The sequence below is a fragment of the Schistocerca cancellata genome, chromosome 2 (assembly GCF_023864275.1).
Source record: "Schistocerca cancellata isolate TAMUIC-IGC-003103 chromosome 2, iqSchCanc2.1, whole genome shotgun sequence".
In the NCBI taxonomy this organism is placed as follows: domain Eukaryota; kingdom Metazoa; phylum Arthropoda; class Insecta; order Orthoptera; family Acrididae; genus Schistocerca; species Schistocerca cancellata.
The window spans coordinates 837789369-837811100 of NC_064627.1; the positions used below are offsets into that span (position 1 = coordinate 837789369).

Below are 21732 nucleotides of genomic sequence, written 5' to 3' on the forward strand. Positions count from 1 at the left end.
TTTCCAAGATTGCATCATCGAACAGATACACACAGCTATAGGCCTATAATATTGACGTCAGTCTTTTAAAAAATTTAGCACGTCTTTTAGTTGTGAATTATGACCGTTCCAATCACTGGCTATAGACTACTTTTTACTGATAATTTCCATGCACGTTACCGATTCATTTAATTTCAGTGTTGTGCTTACGTGGGTAGCCATGAAATTTTAATTATTCCTGAAAAGTAGTTATGTAATTATGTTTGCGGGTATTTGTCTGCAGCCCTGGTACACACAGAAATCAGTGCATTACAATACTGTATCACGGAGGTACAGAAAACAAAATGGCGCAGCTCTTTCCCAGTTCATAAACTTTCAGTTCAAATAACAACCTGCTCCAAAACGCGATAGTAAGTTTATGGGTATCAATTGTTGTAATACGTCAATATTCAAACAAGGATATGTATCCTGAATGTGTCACACATTTCATTCCTTAATCACACAATGTCCCGTAACTATGCAATGTGTAAAATGTTTGGCCACAGGTTGGCATCGTGGGCCGCACGGGTGCCGGTAAGTCGTCGCTGATCGCGGCGCTGTTCCGGCTAACGCCGGTGGAGGGCGCCGTGGTGATCGACGGCATCGACTCGTCGACCATCGGGCTGCACGACCTGCGCCGCCGCATCTCCATCATCCCACAGGAACCGGTGCTCTTCTCCGCCTCCATGAGGTTCAACCTCGACCCCTTCCAGGAGTTCGATGACGCTAAGCTGTGGGACGCGCTCGAGGAGGTAAGGACGAAGAGCTTAGCAAAGTTCGCTTAGCGCTTACAGATAGTTGGCAGAGGATGTAAACCCAACCAGGCTGAGGCAACCTACGCAGTTTGGCTCGACCAAATCGAGCTCTAGCTTCCGCAGTGTAATTTTCGTAGTTCAGCGGAGTTTCTTTCGTAAATTGCAAGTTCACATTCAGAACTACAGGTCACTATGTCTGGTAAGTATAGAAATTTACAGCGTACTTTGAGACGAAAAATTTAAAAACTTTTTAGCAGCCGAAAAGCGCGAGAATTCTCAAGTGGTTGATGAATTTACAGCAGTACTAAGGAAACAGTAACAGGTATGAAGTATCAGGGAAGAAAAGGCGGTTAGGACAGCTACAGCCCACACAGAAATCAGAAATGGTTCAAATGGCTCTAAGCACTATGGAACTTAACATCTGAGGTCATCAGGCCCCTAGAACTTAGAACTACTTAAACCTAACTAACCTAAGGACATCACACACATTCAGGCCCGAGGCAGGATTCGAACCTGTGACCGTAGCAGCAGCGCGGTTCCAGACTGAAGCGCCTAGAACCGCTCGGTACCAGTGGCCGGCCAGAAATAAGAGTAGAAGCGAGTATGAACATAGACAAAATTCCCCATTACTAGAGTACATTGATTTATTGCGTCGTCAGGGTGACAATTTGAACAATGCTCTTTGAAAGCAAAATCCCATTCTTACACAGTTACGTAATCTGTAAGGAACCTCTAGTGGCACTGAAAACTCTGCTTAATACTAGATGCTGACGACGCACCCTAGTTGAGTACAAAGGAAATAGTTGGACCAATGAAAATACTGTAGATGAATTTGAGAAGTAGTCTCACGACTAGAATTGACATTTTCCACAGACTATCGGAGTGCTGAGTTTCCCGGCCAACATTGCCTGTCTGCAGCCTGAGAAATAACCTTGTTCTCCTTGTAGGGTCAAACAAGCTCCCCGTCAACTCAATTTTTTGGTAAGTGTGCTGTAGAGTAGATACGAGCATGACAAAGGGAAAATTATGTGTTTGGATTAACTTTTAGTGCTGTAACTAACACTTGATGAGCATTGGAAACTAGCAGTCTCAGCTTCCAATCTACCTTCAAAACCCAATCTACTACTTTCACTATTCGAGTACAAATACAGCACTGAAAAACGTCTCAAACATAAAGAACAGTGCAATACATCAACAGAAGATGTTTATCTGCTCTCCTTTCTCACTGTAAAATGGCAGACAATGTCTGGAAAGCCGCAAACGTGTTGTTTCTTTTTTCATGTGTCAGAAACCAGATTCCGGTTTTCAATTTCTTCAGCATGGCTAGGTCGCGTGGGTTTTCTGCAAGCAAACCCTTCACCAAAATTCAGAGGCTGTGTGATACTGTTCTGCCTGTAGATTCTTCCCAAATGGACACGCACTAAGTTGAAACGTGAATACATAATGATCGGATACTGATACGACGTGATGTGGGCATTGTAGGTTAGAATTTTGTGTTGTCTTCACAGGCACCTACAATTTTTTTTCTTGTTTCGGTATAGTAGCTGTGCTCTCACAAAGGTCATCGTCGTCAGTAGGACACCTGTTGTTGCCAACTCGTCACTGTCATTGACTGCGATGCTACCCAAATCATGTCTCGCTAGTCTCACGTTGGCCCACACTGCGGCCATGACTTCTGCAATTGAGTTCTAGTATAATATGCATCTTTTGTCACAGTCCATTGTAAGATCAGGAATTTATTGTAGTCATACTATTTAAGTCCTAAACCAGCCCGAATAGCAGTGTGTCTTAATGCGATGCTTTTGGGATTCGAGGAGAAGAGCCTTCCCCGATGGAATCTGCTTCGCGGATTAACGAAGAGGGTTGACAAGCCACACAGCTACATGCCGTTATTAGGTGGTTTCCCGTGTGAAAATACGTGAAGGCTGGGCTTGGTATGCATGCGCCCCTCAAGTGCAGGTTCGGCGCAAGGCTGCCCAGGAAATGAGCAGAGAGAGCAGGCGCTGAGACCAGCTGTGCGAGCGGCAAGTGCTGTACACACCCCCCGCCCCCGCATCCCATCATTTCAGGGAACAAAGTTTGGGGATCCTTGTGGAGAGTTGCGCAAAAGAGGCAAAGGCTTGGAGAAATCTAGACTGTCACAGTACATATCAATAGCGTCAAGCTGTAGATCGGTGCGAATTACTTCCTGGAAGTTTTATTGTCGTCATTCAGTTGCGCTATGAATCTTAATTCCCCCCTTCCCCCGTCCCCCCCCCCCTCTCCCCCTCCCGCCACCGACATGACAGCCGCTCCATATCTATCACACGCAAACTAATAAAATAAAAGACAAACCTACATTTCTAAACTTTCTTCAACGTCGATAAGAATGTCTCATCAGCTGTGTACCTTCGTAAATTGGACGTCCCGAAAGTATTCAGCCTCTTATGATACACTAGACGTTTTGTGAACAATATTGTGTGTAAAATGATGAGACTTCTAGCATTGAGGGATTGAGGTGTGAAGACATTGTCGGTGTAACCCAACGGCGACTCGCATTGCTATTTCTGTCAAAACTAACACTCCCGTATTTCACAGTTGGAGCTTCTCTCATGTTGTCGAGCATATAACCTCGGCGCAACTGCTCTGTTCACGAGCAGGGGCGTGAACAGACGCGAGTGCTCGCGCTGTAAGCAGTGAGTTATTAAGCATTGCGGCAACGCAAACATTTCGAAAACGTTCTTACTCTGTACCATGAAAAAGAGAGAGAGAGAGAGAGAGAGAGAGAGAGAGAGAGAGAGAGAGAGAGAGAGAGAGAGAGAGAGAGAGAATCCACATCAAATCAGACTAAAAGGGGATATCGAACGTCTACAAAGAAGTAGGAAGTAGGTTACAGTACACTTGTTCGCCCACTACTTGAATACTGCTCACCGGTGTGGGATGCTTACCAGATAGGGTTGACAGAAGAGATAGAGAAGATCTAACGGAGAGCAGCGCGCTTCGTTGCAGGATCATTTAGTAATAGCGAAAGCGTTACAGAGATGACAGATAAACTCCAGTGGAAGACTCTGCAAGAGAGACGCTCAGTAGCTCGGTACGGGCTTTTGATGAAGTTCCGAGAACATACCTTTACCGAGGAGTCAAGCAGTATATCGCTCCCTCCCACGCATATCTCGCGAAGAGACCATGAGGATAAAATCAGAGAGGCATACCGACAATACGATATTGGAATAGAAGGGAGAACCGATAGAGGTACTCAAGGTACCCACCGCCACTCACCGTCAGGTGGCTTGCGGAGTATAGATGGGCACCACGAGTAAGAAAAAATTTGTTAGACCTATGAGAGAGAGTCACAGAGATGCTGTAGGAACTGATCTGACAAAAATTTATAGATAGATGCAAACTATTCCGAGAAAGCATACTTAAAAAGCTTCAAAAACCTGCGTTAACTACCGACTTTTAATGTACTACGAAGACTACTCCCTTCGAATTTACGTGAAAACTCTTAAAGGTTTCCAGACGTTCTAAGATTGTACATCTTTATTCTTCATGCCTACATATTTATTTCACAAGATAGCCACCCTGGCGACGAACACATTTCTCCCAACGAGAAACCAGTGCGCTGATAACGTCACTCTAGATTGACATTGTTGACGGACCACCACCTCACCTCTGATTGCCCCGCTTCACCATTATCAAAGTGAAAGTCCTAGAAGATGTTCAAGTTATGCAAATTGGATGGGGACAAGTCGGGACTTCATGGAGAATGATAGATGACAGTGAACCCGATGCGTCGGATTGTTGCAAATGTAGTAGCGCTCTTGTGTGGTCTGGCATCGTTATCTTGAAGGAGAAGGTGCTGCTCCTCGAATTCGAAAGTCTATTACAGCACGCCGTTTCTCGCGCGCCGACGTAGTTACGTTACACACCGACATGTTACAGGCTGCAATAGACATGAAGAATATACATGTGCCGGCCTGAGTGGCCGTGCGGTTCTAGGCGCTACAGTCTGGATCCGAGCGACAGCTACGGTCGCAGGTTCGAATCCTGCCTCGGGCATGGATATGTGTGATGTCCTTAGGTTAGATAGGTTTAAGTAGTTCTAAGTTCTAGGGGACTGATGACCTCAGAAGTTAAGTCGCATAGTGCTCAGAGCCATTTTTTTTAATAAACATGCAGAGCGTTAATAACATTCGTTTCGTATATAAAGCGTTTCGAAGTTTCAGATAAAGAATTAGAAGGCATTACTTTCCAGCACAATATCCTACGCGTGTCTCTTACAGGGATCGCGAGTACAAGATTAACTTAACTACCGCGCACGCAAAGACACTGAACATTCATTTCTCCCTTGCTACCTATGTGAATGGAACAGGAAGCAGCCCTAAAAGCTATACAACGAGAAGTATCCTCTGCCATACACTTCAGTCGTTCTCAGAAAATCAGATTTTACTTCATTCATTATCTGTTGAAGACTGTCCTCTGGCGGCTACTGCGGCTGCTGCGGCTGCCTTTTGAGAAGGGATATTTCCTATTTCTTTAGTGTCTGATATGCCGTCCTTTAATATTCAAACTTATTCTAATCCTTTGCGTTATTATTATTAGCTGTGATATGAAAGTATTCTAGTTGCTTTTTTATCAGCTTCCTGAAGGAGCTCTACGATTTTAGATATGTATTTGGGTTTTAATTGTTGTTGAGGTCATAACTCGGAAGACTCGTTTGATGCAGCTCTCCACGCTAGTGCATCCTCTTAGTTACTGGATCTACCGATATAATCTTCAAAATTCTTCTGCAGCACCACATTTCAAAAAGCTTACATTCTCTTCTTGTCTGTACTGCTTACCGTCCACATTGCACTTCCGCACAAGGCTACATTAAAGTCGAAGGTCTTTGGAAAGGATCTCCTAACACTTTTATATTTGATGTAAAACTTCTCTGCTCCAGTGCTATGTACGGCTGTGGCTTTATTTAGTGAAATATATGTAGGTCGCTTGTAATTACGTAATAAATAATCAGGTGCCGTTTGATAGCTATTTAGAAATTTAGTTTCGTTACAGGCTGGCTGAATACTCCTACCAATCGTCGCACATTGAGCTAAGAATTTGTCAAAAACCACAACTTTTTACTAATCAGCGTCTTTAACCGCGAATAACATTTTAATTGCACATTCTGCAGCGTAGCTACAGGTCTTAAACTGGTCGCCTCAACGACACCTTCACATTGATGCGCTTCTTTCACGCGTAGTGCAAATGGTATTGTTGTCACATCTTCACAAAGCATAGTGAAGACAATATTCTCACGTCACAGTTCTGAAGTAACGTAAACTGCCTCGAGGGCTACGGGAAAGTCTTTCTCTTCGGCCTTGAACTCCTTGCTTCACATTGTCCAGGAGAAAGCAGGGACTCGTGTGACGTCAGACGGACGCACACAGCGGCCGACTGTTTCTAGTCGGCCCTGGACTGACGCAGGCCCCAAGCCTGTTCAGTGATGTCCTACCTGTGGTAGCGCTTCCTGACCTTTGGCATCCCGCGCAGACGCTATCTACATCTCGTAATGTGTTTAATCTTTCTGCATTGCCACATTCTTCCAACGGCCGCACTTCGTTGTTTGACTAAATGTTCTGTTGTGCATTTATCACACAATCGCTTTGTACCTCCAGGATGTTCCCTGCCCAACGGCCGTATCACACGGAGAAAGATAGATTTGCTGCTAGTTTGCTTGACGGTTCGCGCGACATCTTCCAAGCAGAAACCTTTGCCATCTAGGTTATTCGCATGTATCGATCTTGGCTTGTTTTCGGCTGATAGCTCTGATGCTACATCTCTAGTAACTTTTTCTGTATGTTACCTACATTGGCAAATTACAAGTGCTGTCTGCATCTGACGTCAGTATCTGAAAGGCGGGCCTTTAGCTTTTCTTTGTGCCCATACTATTTCCATTCTCTCAGCATGGGCGCTAATCCTCTCTATATACAAAGCTGTTCTGATCTTCTTGGGTTTTTCTTCCTGGCTGTGTGTCCAGTCGTAAACTTTCTAGTTTTTTCTGTCTAGTATATAAAGTGGTCTCATTCCTTCTTCGTACAAGTCTTTTATTGCGCCGATACATTTTTGTTGTTTCAATTTTTATTGTTTCAATTTTAGTTTTGCTCCGTGTTGCATAGAATTTCACTACTTGTCTAGTTAACTTGATCGGTTCCAATCTCCCAAAACGTCAGCAGATTTTTAGCCTGCATTTTTCATGTCCGAGTTCAATGTTGGTGTACTTCTTATTATTTTGCATGTGCTCTTCAGTATGTTGTTCCGTCGTCAGTATAATTTGGACCTCATATTTTTCAAAATAATTTCCGTTCTTTTGGATTGCTTCAGTGTCCCTCATTCTTCTTAGGATATGGCTCGTCTGATGCAACTAAATTGAAAGCTGTTTGTATTGCACCATACGCGTTTCGCTTTTTAGTGACCTGTAATACATATTTGTTCTAGTATATAACGCGATTCAGCCGCCCCTACCGATGTCGTCCGGCCTAAAAAAAAATCGCGCGCTAGATTTTCATATTTTCTAGCTCGCTTCACGCGAACCATTAGTCCTGCAGAAAAAACGAATAGGACCTTCTTGTAGGAAGTTTAATGTAGTTAAATTCTGTACTTAAAGTTTTCGCTGGAGGCCGCGGGTTTAAAGTTATTAAAGAAAACCGTACAAAAGTGACCTTCAAACGCATTACGATCCTCCCTCCCTCCCCCCACCTAACTCGTCCCGCATTTATATTTATCAGGGTTTCTAGAATGTTGCTCATGATAGCCACCAGCGTAGTCGTCTATTTCGGTAACATTATTAATTTAAACGTGACCTTGAGAGTATTGAATGGAAAAAGACTTCCGTAAAAGTTCCGTTGAAACTAATTAAGTTGACAATTCGGTCCAAACTTCACTCTTAAAAGGACAATAGTTTCGTAGTTATAAGGCCTGGCAAATACAACGCTGTAATTATTTTAAGCTATTAAAATTCCCAAAATTGTTAGGTGATATCTACACAGACGTGAATTTTAGTTTCTATGTGCTCGACTGAAGCGATCGTAATCAGGCTAGTAGATCGAAATAATTCGTGCAGTCTCAAATTTTTGAACAGAGGTAGGAGAGAGTGACGTCAACAACATTGTAGAAATCTTTACCGGTGGGGACTGAGTGTGAGAGTGGGGGTGCGTTTGAAGGTCAGTTTTGTACCTTTTCCTCGAATAACTCGCAAACTACAGCCTTTAGCGAAAACTTATTCCGATACAAAATTTAACTACATTAAATGTTCTACAAAAAGGTCCTGTTCATTTTCTCTGTAGAACTTAAGTTTGCGAGTATCGAGCGAGACAATATAAAAATATCGCACATGCTTTCTGGAGGCCAGATATAACATTGCGGGTTGCGTTAAAGTTCGGTAGAAACAGCCGAATCACCCTTGGATCTAGCGGCAGTGTGGTCGGTGTCTTTCCAGAGGAGCGGCCGGAACTTAATTTTTTTTTTAACTAACCCTTCCACTTGTGCTGAACCGCCGATCCTGTCGCAGCAACTCAGCAACGATGTCTGCAGCAGGGGAGAGAGAGACAATCTGCAAACCAACAGGCTTCACAACAGCCTAACCTTGTACCCAATATCGACGGTCCGCCGCAGATCAAATTATAAGTTCTTTTCCCAGTTACTTGAAAAATCCATAAAGAAAAACATTAAGCTGTAGCAGATTCAACCTAGAAGATAAGGATAGACGCAGCAAAATTCACCGGTCCCTGTTTTAGACAAGTTTTACCGTAAAAACAATTTTTGACAGTTCAACAAAGTCAGTGTTTTTATATATTCGTTGTGCGGTCTGACACTCCTTGATGTCTTTGCCAGAATAAATTGAAATTCTCCTGATTTTTCCTTAAATAATTAATTGTCACTAAAGAATCAATCCTGTTCTCATTCAACGAAATATTCCACTTTAAAACTGATCCTCCCGACCACAATCGCTGATAAAGTTTCAAAACAGAATCGTAACACACTTCGCAGTATTGATTATTTTCAAAATATCAATACGTGTCGACCTCTCACCAAAAAAACTTCAGACTAGTCAACCATTGAAGATCGTCCACACTCTCGACAAAACCCTGGCAGGACCTCTCCAAGAAGTCTGAATTTTAATAAAACTTGCAATCCTCACACAAGTATATTTACGATGCATGTCGTAGCAACTGCGTCAACTGACTGTTCCAACGTCCAACTCGAAGTTTATTTTACAATTGATAACCAATTGACATTCAATTACAAACTTCGTCCTTCCACATTCAACATTGAACTTCCTTTCCTTTTTATAAAAAAACAGAAAACATATTTTAATAATGGTCAGTATGATGTTCCAACGGTTCTTTCAGCCGCCGGCTGTCGACTACGATGCAGTAGTGGTTAGCTCTCGTCGTCCGCCGCGTCTGGAGTCCCCACTGGATCGTCTTGCTGCCACGCTCGACATGAAATAACAAGTCTCCAATTAACATACTACAAATAAATATATGTAATTTCTTACCTGGCATCGCTCAAGCGGTAAAGAAACGCGATGTTTCCTGATTAGACTTTTGAAACACCACACAGCCTCATTCACTAAGATTTCTCTAAAAAAAGACTCTGTAATTCCAGGTCAGTTTTCGTCATAATAAAGAAGCATTATTGCTTCAATGGTCGCATATGGGGCTGATTTGTTCTTGTCAACTTGCCGCACGCCTTACGCTGTGTGACATCTTTGATACGAGGTCTGGCAGTCACCGCTGACCGCCAGCGTAGCTGCTCAGTCTGACATGATCTTCAAGACTGTTGTGTGAAGTAAGGTGGGTGTAAAAGGAGATATATTTTGTTTGTCGAACAGGTGGAGCTGAAACAGGCGGTGGGCAGCCTGGACGCGCAGGTGACGGAGGGCGGCGGCAACCTGAGCGTGGGGCAGCGCCAGCTGGTGTGCCTGGCGAGGGCCATCCTCAGGAACAACAAGGTGCTCGTCCTGGACGAGGCCACCGCCAACGTAGACACCGAGTGAGTACAACCCCTCACTATATGCCACCGACAACTGCTCTACACGGCTGTTTCTCAGCCTCCCCTAGACCACAGAAAAAAGTTTATTCTTATTTCTAACAGTCAGTTTAGCAAACTTTCTGAATACATTCAATTTATCAGCCACTTTACCTGACACAAAAAAAGCCAGAGTTTTGATATGTCCTCCAAACCTTGAACTAAAGCGCGATGCATACGCGTATATAGCGGTATCCTGGCTCAGGTGAACGTTTGTTACATCGGCCAAAGTAGGCTGACAGAAACGGTAGGTGCTACACCGTGCAGTACTAATCCCATATTTAAGTTTGTGGAGATGTTCACAACGGGTATTTAAAAGATAAAACTTTCATTCCATTCGTAATTGATATTGCATACAACCAGCTGGCACATACACATCAATTATTGCAATGCCTTAAGTCAACGGTAGAGGGTCACATTACCATCTGGTATCACTGCACCATCTACAGCGCTCAGAAACGACCATTGTGCTCTTTTTAAGTGAGTTACTAATACTTTGTCCAGTTAGGTTGTAATGCACTGTGACTCTTTTTATCGAGCGAGCTAATTTTCAATCTTACACTAATTAGTAATTTTGAACTTAAAAGGAGCGGTAGTTTCAGTTAGAAGCCGTACACTCCAAAACCGGTATGCCAAACAGGCAAAATCGTCGTGAGCAGTGATGTACCAGGTTGAAGATAACTGGTTGATAAAACACCAAGACCTGTTGCATGAAGAAGATCGTAACTGCCCGCTTCACATCCTCGTCAGACATCAATCGTCGACACGTCAGTGCCAGCTTGAAGGGAACGAAGATGTGGTGATGGGACGGGGGAACATCAGGACTATTGGGCGGGTGTTAATGTGTCGCCCACTTGTTACTCATAATGGATGACACTTGCCTCCCAGGTCGACCGGCGTCTTGTGTCGAATCGTGACCAGCACACCATTCCACAACAGCTGTTTTCGACACATGCTGCCCGAAACACATCTTTCATTCTCTGGCGTTTTGTCCTTCGGCAGCCAATAAAATAATGAAACACATTAGTCCAGTTTAGAGGCATCTGGTAATAATGCTGCAGCTGTTGACGTTTCGGTATTTACCGCATGCACGTACAAAAAGCGCGAATGCCACAATAATACCTTGTCTAGATGTTGGTGCTTACATACGTGCATCGGAGTCTCGATAAGTTGCGCGCACGCTGCAGGAACGCCTCGAACGGGAGCTTCTTGTTCGTCCCTTGCACTAAACTCGGCGAATTCGTATATTAGTATCTATTTGAAATGTTGCTATGGTTAAATCATGTAATTACCAAGGTCAGACACAAAGGGGGATACAGACCGAGCGAGGTGGCGCAGTTGTTAGCATACTGGACTCGGGAAGACGACGGCCCAGAGCGGCGTCCGGCCATCCAGATTTAGATTCTCTGTGATTTCCCTAAACCGTTCCAGGTAAATGCCGGGATTGTTCCTTTGAAAGATCTGGTCAGATTTCCTTCCCCACCCTTGACACAATCAGAGTTGGTGCTCCGTCTCCAATGACCTCGATGTTGACGGGACGTTAAACCCAGTTTTCCTTCCTTCCAGGGCTACAATAATGGACTTAATTCTCTATCTCTAAATAACTGGTGAAGCTTTACTGCCACGTTAGATTTTCCATTATCTAAGAGTTTATACACACTGTTGAGGGTTTTTCTTTTTTTTACACCACCCACATTAAAATACTGGCTGTCGCAGGACGGACACGCTGATCCAGAAGACGATCCGCCGCAAGTTCAAGGAGTGCACCGTGCTGACGATCGCCCACCGCCTCAACACCATCATGGACTCCGACCGCGTGCTCGTCATGGACGCTGGACAGGTCGCGGTAAGTCTGCCGAATTACACCTACCTGCTCAAGGCGGGACACCAAGTGAGTCAGGAAGAAATTTAATTTACAAACTGATTCGGGAGCCATCACTTCATCTAGGAAATATCTAGGTACCGCCAATGAAGTAAACAGTCTCTTGAAGATTGAAGAATAAAGGGGGTTCTTTGACTGTAATCAGTCTCGATCAATCGACCCAAAAGTAAGTTACTTAGATTGGCATTTTTTTCTAGCGTATTGTTAATACACAAACTTACTTACGTTGCACATGTCGAGCACATCATACACTTTGCTTTAATGAACATGTAAATAAATACGCTTAAAAATAAACAAGGATTTCGTAGTTTAATTTAGGACATCTGATCTCAAATTTAGTTGCAATACCATAGCTAGGACCAAAGTAAATGACTGGACTTGAATTCCCCTCCCAAGTACGCAGAACTTACACTCCTCGCCTTCAAGCAGTTCGCCTGATACTTAGCTAAAAAGACTCTGACACAGGCGGATCAGAACTCGAGCTTCTACGCTTAACTGCAGAGAATGAGACGCATAAACTAATGAACTGGTAACGGCAGAGAAAGGGGACGTTCCGCGCTCCAAGCAAATTTGTTTCCAAATGTATCACAAACTGTTGTCATCGAGTACTGTGGAACCTCAAATATCACAATTTTTTCGTATAACGATTTGACTTCTGGCTGCCAATCACCTGCTTCATTTCATCTCATCACGAACAGGTTTTTTTTTTCACCAGATGTTTACTAAGATGGACAGTCTGGTTGATGGTGTAGTCACTATATGGAATACTAGCTTATCTGAAAGTATTTAAATAAAAACTTTTTTACTATAACAAGTTTTAAAATGGACTAAGATGTATTAAATAAATCATCCTAGTCCCATACAGATTCGTAATCCCAAACAGATGGTTCTGAAAATTTGTGCTTGTGAATTTTAATAGCTGTGATAATACTTAACAAAATTTAAAACAAAAAACGAGGAGTGCATGCAGTGGATAACTGACGCATGAAAATTTCAGCTAAGTCGCTAACATTTTTATTGCTCTGTAAATGATACGAACTGTTGTCGCTACTCTCTAGACTATTTACTGTTAACTGTTGCATGCGTCCCACGTTTTTTGTTTCTAATTTTACAAGTATTACCATAGCTACTAAAAATTCATAACTGTAAATGTTTACTACTGTATTATGGGGGCTACAAATTTTTATGGGGCTAAAAGAAATTATTTTATACCGTGTAGTCCACTTTAAAAACGTGTTACAGTATAGGTTTTGTACTTACTTTCTGCTGTTTAGTCTTTGGGGTGTGAAATTTTCACTAGATTTCAAACGGTTTTGTGAGATTACAACAGAGACATGTGGTAAATTTAAAGTTCAGCTTCTCTTCACCTTCCACCTCCGTATGCCTTGCGAAGACTGTGAAGGTAAAAGTGAGAGAGATTCAGGCTCACTCGGAGGCTTACCAACAGACGATCTTACCAGGAAAATTCGCGCCTGGAACAGAAATGGGGGGAAATAGCAGTGGTACACGAAGTACCCTGCACCACACTCCAGACAAGGAAGAGTTAATATTTCATTGTCATCCAGTTCAAAGTTGTGTTGAACGTTTTGAATTACGTATATAGCTCATCGGGAAGTTACCTTGAAATCAGGTTGCAAGGTTTGTGCCGAAAAGACAAGTAGAGAAGAAAGCTACCTATCAAAAAAGGATGGAAGAATTTCTCACCTTTTTATCATAGAGTTGTTCCTGTGCAGCAAGGACCGGAGTACTTCAAAGAGAAAAGCTGCATTGTTTGGAAGTTCGTTCTAAACACGGATGCACTGACAGGTCATTGCACGCAGCTCACGTTCTGGGGTCCGGTATACTGCAGAAAAGACAATTGAGTCTGCATCGCCAAATCTTTGCTCGTGGCCTTAATGAGAGGGGCCAGTTGACGTAAATAAACTGTTTGTTGACTAGTACTGCAGTATGGGCACTCAGAGTTCTGAGAGGGCAAAATTCTCTGTGGAACACAATCTCTCTCTTGTAGCATCTCGTTCGAGTTAGTTAAGCATTTAGAGAAGCTCTTGTGTTGGTTAGGCAAACAAATAAACGATGAACTGTGCAGCTTTGCTTTGACTGTTCCGTTAATCACAACCAGTAATGGCCCCAGATCAACGAACATTACTATTTGGCCGCGGGAGAGGTTTGTAAGTAATGTTCTTCGTAAGTGGATTACACATAATTAACATAACGTCTATCTTTCCAATGGCAAAATTTGTCTCTTCGTTCCACCTTTCGACGATCACATACGGAGTTCATTCTTTCATCTGGAAATATATGTTTGTAAAATCCATAAGCAAACCGGATAAACAATTGGTCACTTCCAGGAGTCACCACGTTAAAACAACGCAGAATCGCCTCTAAACTTGAAAACAGCATCAGCTGGGCGACGAGGCGCGTCAACCGAGATGCGGTAGGTGTGCATGCAGCCCTGTGAACAAAACAGTCATTTTGGAAGGCGAAAGAATCCGCAGCACGCTCTAAGCATATGTAAAAGACATCTAGTCATCGATATTGTTGAAATAAAGATCTTGCCGTAAGTTCACGGTAATATGAATGGGTCGACACAAGTCACGTTCAAAACAGACCACCAAAACATCATAGAACTACAATGCACCCTTCGCACGCTATAGATTAAACGCCTCATAGGGCTGTCGGTACACTCCACACCTTGCATCATTTGAAAAAGGGACAGAATGACGGCTCGTCGGACCACACTACACTCTCCAGTCAGCTATTGTACAGTCTGTGTCATTTGGCCCGTTGAAGACCAGCAGTTTATGTGCTACTGTGAGCTACATATGATGTACCCCTCTGTAAAACTGCGGGCACTTCACTTAGCACTGTTCACTCGGAAGCTGGTTAAGATGGACCAGCATTCACCAACAGCGTGAATTCCTTTCGTGATCGATTGTCATTTACAAGGAGTCACCTTCGGCTGTGGCCCTTGTTAGCTACAATCTATGACCGCTGTTCCACGCTGCGTTATATGGTACACAATCACCTGTAGACAGGTTGGAAAGTCCACTTTGATATACCAACAAATCAGGCAGCTTTATTCACAGCGTGACCACGGTCACGTCCAAACACAAGAGCCCCTTTCTGCCGTCTCCAGCTTAGCCCATCTTAATGTGCTGGCCACGCAGCACCGGCTGGCACATACAACACTTCGCTGCCCTGTGACTTCCATCAGCAAAGGAGGATCACTGACTGCCTGGTACTGTTTTACATTTACGTCTACGTGATTACTCTGCTATTCAGAATAAAGTGCCTGGCAGAGGGTTCAATGAACCACTTTCAAGCTCTCTCTCTTCCTGTTCCACTACCGAACGGCGGGCGGGATGAACTAGCACTTACATTTTTCTGTGCGAGACCCGATTTCTCTTATTTTATAGTGATGATCATTCCTCCCTATGTAGGTGGGTGCCAACAGAACGTTTCCGCACTCGGAGAAGAAAACTGGTGATTGAAATTTCATGACAAGATCCAATCGCAACGAAAAAGACTTCGTTTTAATGGTTGCCACTGCAATTCACGTATCATGTCTGTGGCACTATCTTCCCTATTTCGCGACAATACAAAACGAGCTGCCCTTCTTCGATCTCATCCGTCAGTCCCACCTGATGCGAATCCCACGCCGCACAGCAATGCTCCAGAAAAAGGCCGGACAAGCATGGTGTAAGCAGTCTCTTTAGTAGACCTGTTGCACCTTCTAAGTGTTCTGCCAGAGAACCACAGTCTGTGGTTTGCTCTACCCACAACATTATCTATGTGATCGTTCCAATTTAGGTTATTCGTAACTGTAATTTCTGAGTATTTAGTTGCATTTACAGCCATCAGATTTGTGTGACTTATCGCGTACTCGAAATTTAGCGGATTTCTTCTAGTACTCCTGTGAATAAATTCACACTTTCCTTTATTCAGGGTCAATTGTCACTTTTCGCGCCGTACAGATACCTTATCTAAATCATTTTGCAATTAGTTTTGGTCATCTGGTGACTTTACAAGACTGTAAATTACAGCTTCATCTGCAAATAATCCAAGAAGGCTACTCAGATTGTCTCCTATGTCGTTAATATAGATCAGGAACAATAGAGGGCTTATAACACCATCCACAGCACTCCAAAGCAGTTAGTATGCTCTTCTAACAGGATGACTGAATACTTTTTTCTGTTGAGCCGATTTCTGTTGAGCCGATGCATGGCTGTAAAGATATCAAGAAACTCTGTCCCCACTAGCTACTGCCTTCTGGATCTTTCGAACAAAAATACCGGCTTATTTTACGCGTTCGGTGCTTGCGAAAGTCATTTTGATTGATTTCAGGTCTCCAACGATGTCGTGTGGATGTTAAGCCCTCACCTTACACCCGGAAAAGAAAAACTCGAGCACAAAAAGTTTCATAGTTCTTGTATTTGACGCATCCTGACTGATAGTGTGGGTGACGTGTACGGCTGTGTGTTTCAGGAGTACGGGACGCCTCACGAGCTGCTGCAGCGGTCGGAAGGCATCCTGACAGCGATGGTGCGCCAGACTGGGCCCGCCATGGAGCGCCAGTTGCGGGCAGTCGCCCAAGAGGTGGGTCTCAGCTGCCGGCCTGTGCCAAGCGTCGCAGTAAGAACGCAGTAGTGAAGATCATCAGTAGAATACATTGGGTCTGGCGTTGCTGCGACCCTCGTCCTGATAGCGTATTAAGAACCATGTTAGAGACACAGTCAGGCACAAATTTTCGTTAGTCTCGAGGTATCCATTTGATTTTGGTGTTGAACATACAGCAGCATGAGGTTCAGCCCTCAGAGATTTAGTATAAGGCGCAGTCAATTGAAAACCGCACACCCGCCACAGCGGGGCCATGCAATGGTTCCATTCGAAGTAATCACCATACGCATGAAGACATTTATCCCACTGGGAGTCAAAACAATCAGTTTACTACGTCGAACGTGGTCAGCTGTCGACGAGTCCACTACCACACCCCCTCTTGCACTTCCTCGTTGCGCTGAAATCAACGTCCACGCATTCTTTCTCCAGGTCGCCAAAAATATGAAACTCTCACGGTGAAAGGTGAGCGCTGTTCGGCGAATGTTGCAATGTTTCCCAACCAAAGTTCTGAAGCGTAGCTTTCATCCGATTGGAAGTGTGGGGGCAGGCTGATGCTGTCTGACAGTATTCCTGGGCATCTTGCAAAGTGTCTTCATAACGCTGTGCAATGATAGTGGTTCCGTGCTCGAGGAACTCGACGAGTAGAAGACACTTGCAGTCGGAGATGATGATCATGACCTTACCGGAACTTGTGTGAACAGCTTTGGATTTCTTTGGCGGGAAGATGTTGGATGTTTCAACTTTTGGCTTTGCCCTTTGCCTGTAGGAATGCTGTTGGACTGAATCATCCTGTTGCAGGATAATGCCGACGCCATCACTGCCAATCTGACAAAGGCTACACTTCAGCGATTTGGTTGTGGACACTGCAGCATTCTTCGTAAAGCCCAGATCTTACACTATGTGACTTCACATCTTCGTGGACCTCAAGACAGACATGCGTGGACTTCTGTTTGTCAGACAAGGAAGTGCAAGAGTGAGCGCAGTTATGGATCCATCAGCGGCCAACCTCGTTCTACGAAACAGGGACTGATCGTGTTGTCTCCTAGTGGGATAAGCTTCTTAGGTGTGGCGATTACTCTTGAATAGAAACATTCCGTGGTCTCGCCGTGACGGATGTTCGGTTTTCATTTGAGTGCCCCTCATATTATTTGACTGACTACAGGAATGTCTTGAAACTGACCTTTGTGAATTGAGTTGGTCCCTTTGGAATTCATTCTGGGCAGATACTTACGGCATACACTTACTTTACTAGCTCATACATGTGACACGGGAAGAGACCATATCGGTTAGACACATTTCATAATGAGGAGAGCAAAGTAAGTGGTCTCCTGAAACCTGTACTCTTGTGGGTTAATATGAACTTCACAGATAATGATATGGATGGCATGTAACCCAGATGAGCTCGGCCTTCACCATAAAACAGCACACAAATAGTGTCTGAAACAAGTTTTTATTGCCTTCTTGTAATATGGGTCCACAGATTTGATAATTTTTTAAGTCATGTTATCTTGCTTTTTAGCTGTTATTCTTTACCGCAGCAGTTCCGCCATTTGTGCCATTTCTAAGCATAACACTTTTGACACCAAACAGTAACAGCTAAAAGCAATAGGACATACAAAAAAAGATTGTCTAGCAGTACAATAGGTGTTCTCTGTAGGTAATTTCAAAGTGTGCACTTTCCTCAGCAAATACATTACTTAATTACGTTACTGACAATCCAGTAACAGTTCCAACACTGATGCACATATATATATATATATATATATATATATATATATATATATATCTCTCTCCCCACACACACACACACACACACACCCTGCACGGAATGGTAGGTTATTCCACAGGCAAGTAACTCGTCAATCAATTAAAAGGAAACCTGGAGACGAATCATTGTCAAGAAGCTCCATTTAGGAACTACCTTAACAGAGCAGAGCAACTGAACGACTGAAGTGAAATTAATTCCTAATTTTTGATCATAACGTAAAGATAAGCTATTAAGGTCAAGAAAAACGATAAAAATTGTCAAAGACCAAGCCTCGAATCTACACACTCGATGTTCGCGGGAAATGTGCTTACCTGCCGAGGTATCAGTACACCACTCTAGAAAAGTTAAAGTTTCAGTAAAGCATCAGAATTTGGAAAGTAGGAGAGAAGTACTGACAACAGGAAGATGCAAACTGAGCGTTTCACTTTCCTCGATGGCTCAGCTCGTAAGGCAAGGGTTTGTTTGAACTTTGATTCAGCACACAAATTTAAGCTTCCAGGAATGTTCAAAATAGCCCATACTCCACTACAAAATGAAAGTCATTCTAGACGAATGATTTATAAGTTCCAGTTAATTCCGTCAATATTTCCTGTTGTCTTCTTCGGGAGAAACATTTTTCTTCCTTACCTTGTCAATTGCTTGCTGTACTTTCTTTCTAAATAGTTAAATTTCTTCACAGCCCACGCTGGGTAATGTCTCCGGTGCAGAATTTTACTTAGTCTTTGAAGGGCTCTGCTGTGTCCCTTGTTAAATAGTTGTCTTAGTTGTGTGGACCTGTTTGAGAACTAGTCATAAGAACTGTTACAACAAACATTTCGTTTCTCGCAAGTGTCTTCGTCTGCACTCAAACAAAAGAAAAACAGGTAGCTACCAAATAGTCCACGTTCTAATAACAATATGCTTAAAACAGCTTCGTATGATTCGTCGCCAATACTGTGTGTTATTCAGTGACTCTCATTTAATTAACAAGCTATTTAATCAATTGCAAATATCCAAGTTCGTACTTCATAGAACGTTGTCTGCTACTTAAAAATTTTTGTATTTTATGCGACAGCTGTGGCCTTTTTGATGTTGATAATGCTCTTTTGTTACAGACGTACCTGAAAGATCAGCCGGAAATAGAATCCGTGCGTTTGTGAAACCAAAGAAACTGAATGTGTTGACGCAAAGATATTGGTCCTGCTTTGTGCCACGTGTGCTGCATTTTCAAGCAGACATCAGAAACTGTGTTAAAAAATTGAAAACAATGAACTGTTTCGCTGCTGCATATGTACAACAGTGCGTAGTGAAAAACCAGTCAAAGAAGAGTTCCTGCTGTGATGATATTTATAGTGTGTTCAGTGGAACCAACAAATGTATATATGATACAAGCTTTTGTAGTAGTTCCTGTAAGTGTTCATGATTTTATAAGAAAAAAATACTGTGAAGAAAATGACAAATGTACTTTTTTAAATATTAACACAAATATTTCTTTCATGTCAGTTTCCATTTTAATAAATTTCAATTTTTTCTCTAGTCAGATTTCATTATTTGGCGGAGCGAACGAATAAAATTACCCCTGTTAAAATCGGCTCCATTTTCGACAAATAAGTCTGTATTATTGCAAGAGAAAAATATTGTTTCAAATCAAACACTTAAATAAAATTGACCAAAAAGATTCTTCATTCAATTAACAAGAATCTAAAATGCTAAATAATTAAAATCTCGTGAGGAAGTAAAAGGCTGTTTCCTGAAACAAATGTCTGCTGTTAAGTGATGTTACATAAACTCGGAATATATTTTCCACAAATGAGTCGAATCTCTTTTTTCTTCAAAAAACGCATACCGATTCTGAGATACAGTAACCAGAAAAAAAATTTAAAAAAAATAATTTGTTTGCCACTTACGGTGGAAGTCTGTCGGAATACTGGCTAGAGTCTCTGCTTTTTAACTTACACTACGAACTGTAGTTGGGGTACTGAAATATTTCTGTTTGTCAACTAATCTCAGTTTTACAATATACGGGATGAATCACTCGAAACTTGTATCTCTTTTTGTTTCGTGAACGGTTCAAGACCTGAAGGGTGACGATGAGCAAAGATATATGTAATTTTTTAGCGTAGGTAACACTTACATTTTGTATCAACCAAGATTCTGAAGCAAGACTTTTAGTATAACGACGTACTTTATTAACGGCATTCGAAATCTCTTGAAGAAAAAAAAAGTCCCAGGATATAACACTGTTGGCGCTTAAACTTGAAGCAAAATATCCGAGAAATACGCTACAGCTGAAAAGCAAGATCCCCGGAATCAGTTACTGTATTGCAGATTTCATTGTTACACGTAGAAAGAAAAAGCCCTACGCTACCAACAAGGGAAACTTCATAGGTCGCTCTCCGGCACAATCGAAAATTGCAGGACGAAACAAAGGTAAAAATAAGGGGACATCTATTTGGGCTTAGGTGACAACACTCAATAGTCTCCAGGAAAGTGAAAAAATTTTCATCACTTCACGCATGCGACAAGAAGCCAAGCAAGTAGATTGCGTAGTGAATAACAAGACAGTTCAGAGTTCTTAACGCCCCGTGCTCACATCCAATCCTATGTTCCTTTTTCGTTCGTTGTCACGGAAGTATGTGAACACTTTTTACGACATCGAAATAGATGGTGGAATTATGATGGTGGAATTACTGACAAAAGAAATAAGCATTTCAAACCCTGTTAAAATAGATTTTATCATCACTAATCTTACATAATTAACAGTAGAAAATGAAAAACATAAATTGTTACATTTCAGTTTTTGCTATGGGTTTATTTTTTTTTACTTCAAGAGAATCAATGCATTCCCCACGATGATATGTCATTAAACATGTAAAACACAGAAAGTCGGGGCATAACGAGCAACGTGAGAGAATATTTCCATAACAACATATTCTAGAGTGAATATCATTACGAAAAGTAAACTCGTTAATTTCGCTAAATACCTTGCCATCTGGCGATAACTGCACAGCAAACCAAACATATCGAAGTATTTCCCGAAAGCTGGAGCCTACAACATTACCGATCAAGAAGTGTGCTGTATTACTCTCATCACTTCTGCTTGTTATTTCCCTTTGCTGCGCAATGAGAACAGGGCACATTTGTAATCGCTGAACCTCTTCGCCTGTAACTGAAAATAAACGTCGTAAGGTGGACAGACCTGCATGCACTTCCGCAGAACTACTTTTAATGACCCACCATGTAAGGACATGGCCAGGATTTTGTCAAAAGGGGAAGGGGGCTCCGATTTGTTAAAGAGGACTTTAAAAAGGCTCACTGTTTAAAATTTTATGTACACAATTTGCTTTCGGGTGGTTTTCATACAAGTAGTATGTAGTCCATAAGTTAATCACGAATGGATTATACTAAAAAGAATTTTATACATGCGGTGAACGTTGATGAAACAAGCTGCAGGGACAGATTCCTGAGTGCAAATGGAGAACAAAAGGTCCCATGAACACATGTCCACGGTAGATGGCACTGACGAATGAATTTCCTCTGACCATGTCTGTGTGTTCCTTGTATGTTGGCTGCGTGATTGACACAGCGCACTCTAAGCTGCAAAATAGTCCGCTATTCATGTCGGCAACAAGCCGAGATGGTGTTTGTGGATGGCCAAGCAG

The 21732-nt window shown here is 42.6% G+C and overlaps 1 protein-coding gene across 1 annotated transcript in view; it reads left to right on the forward strand.

Moving 5' to 3' along the window:
* Positions 1-19567, forward strand: part of LOC126162750 (ATP-binding cassette sub-family C member 4-like) — a 229314-nt gene extending 209747 nt beyond the window's left edge. Inside the window, exons 22-26 of the mRNA XM_049919432.1 lie at positions 525-770; positions 9628-9788; positions 11541-11670; positions 16192-16302; positions 19186-19567. Coding sequence (XP_049775389.1) covers positions 525-770; positions 9628-9788; positions 11541-11670; positions 16192-16302; positions 19186-19230 — 693 coding nt within the window. The 3' untranslated portion in view covers positions 19231-19567. The remainder of the gene's footprint in view (positions 1-524; positions 771-9627; positions 9789-11540; positions 11671-16191; positions 16303-19185) is intronic.
* The last annotated feature ends 2165 nt before the right edge of the window (positions 19568-21732 follow it).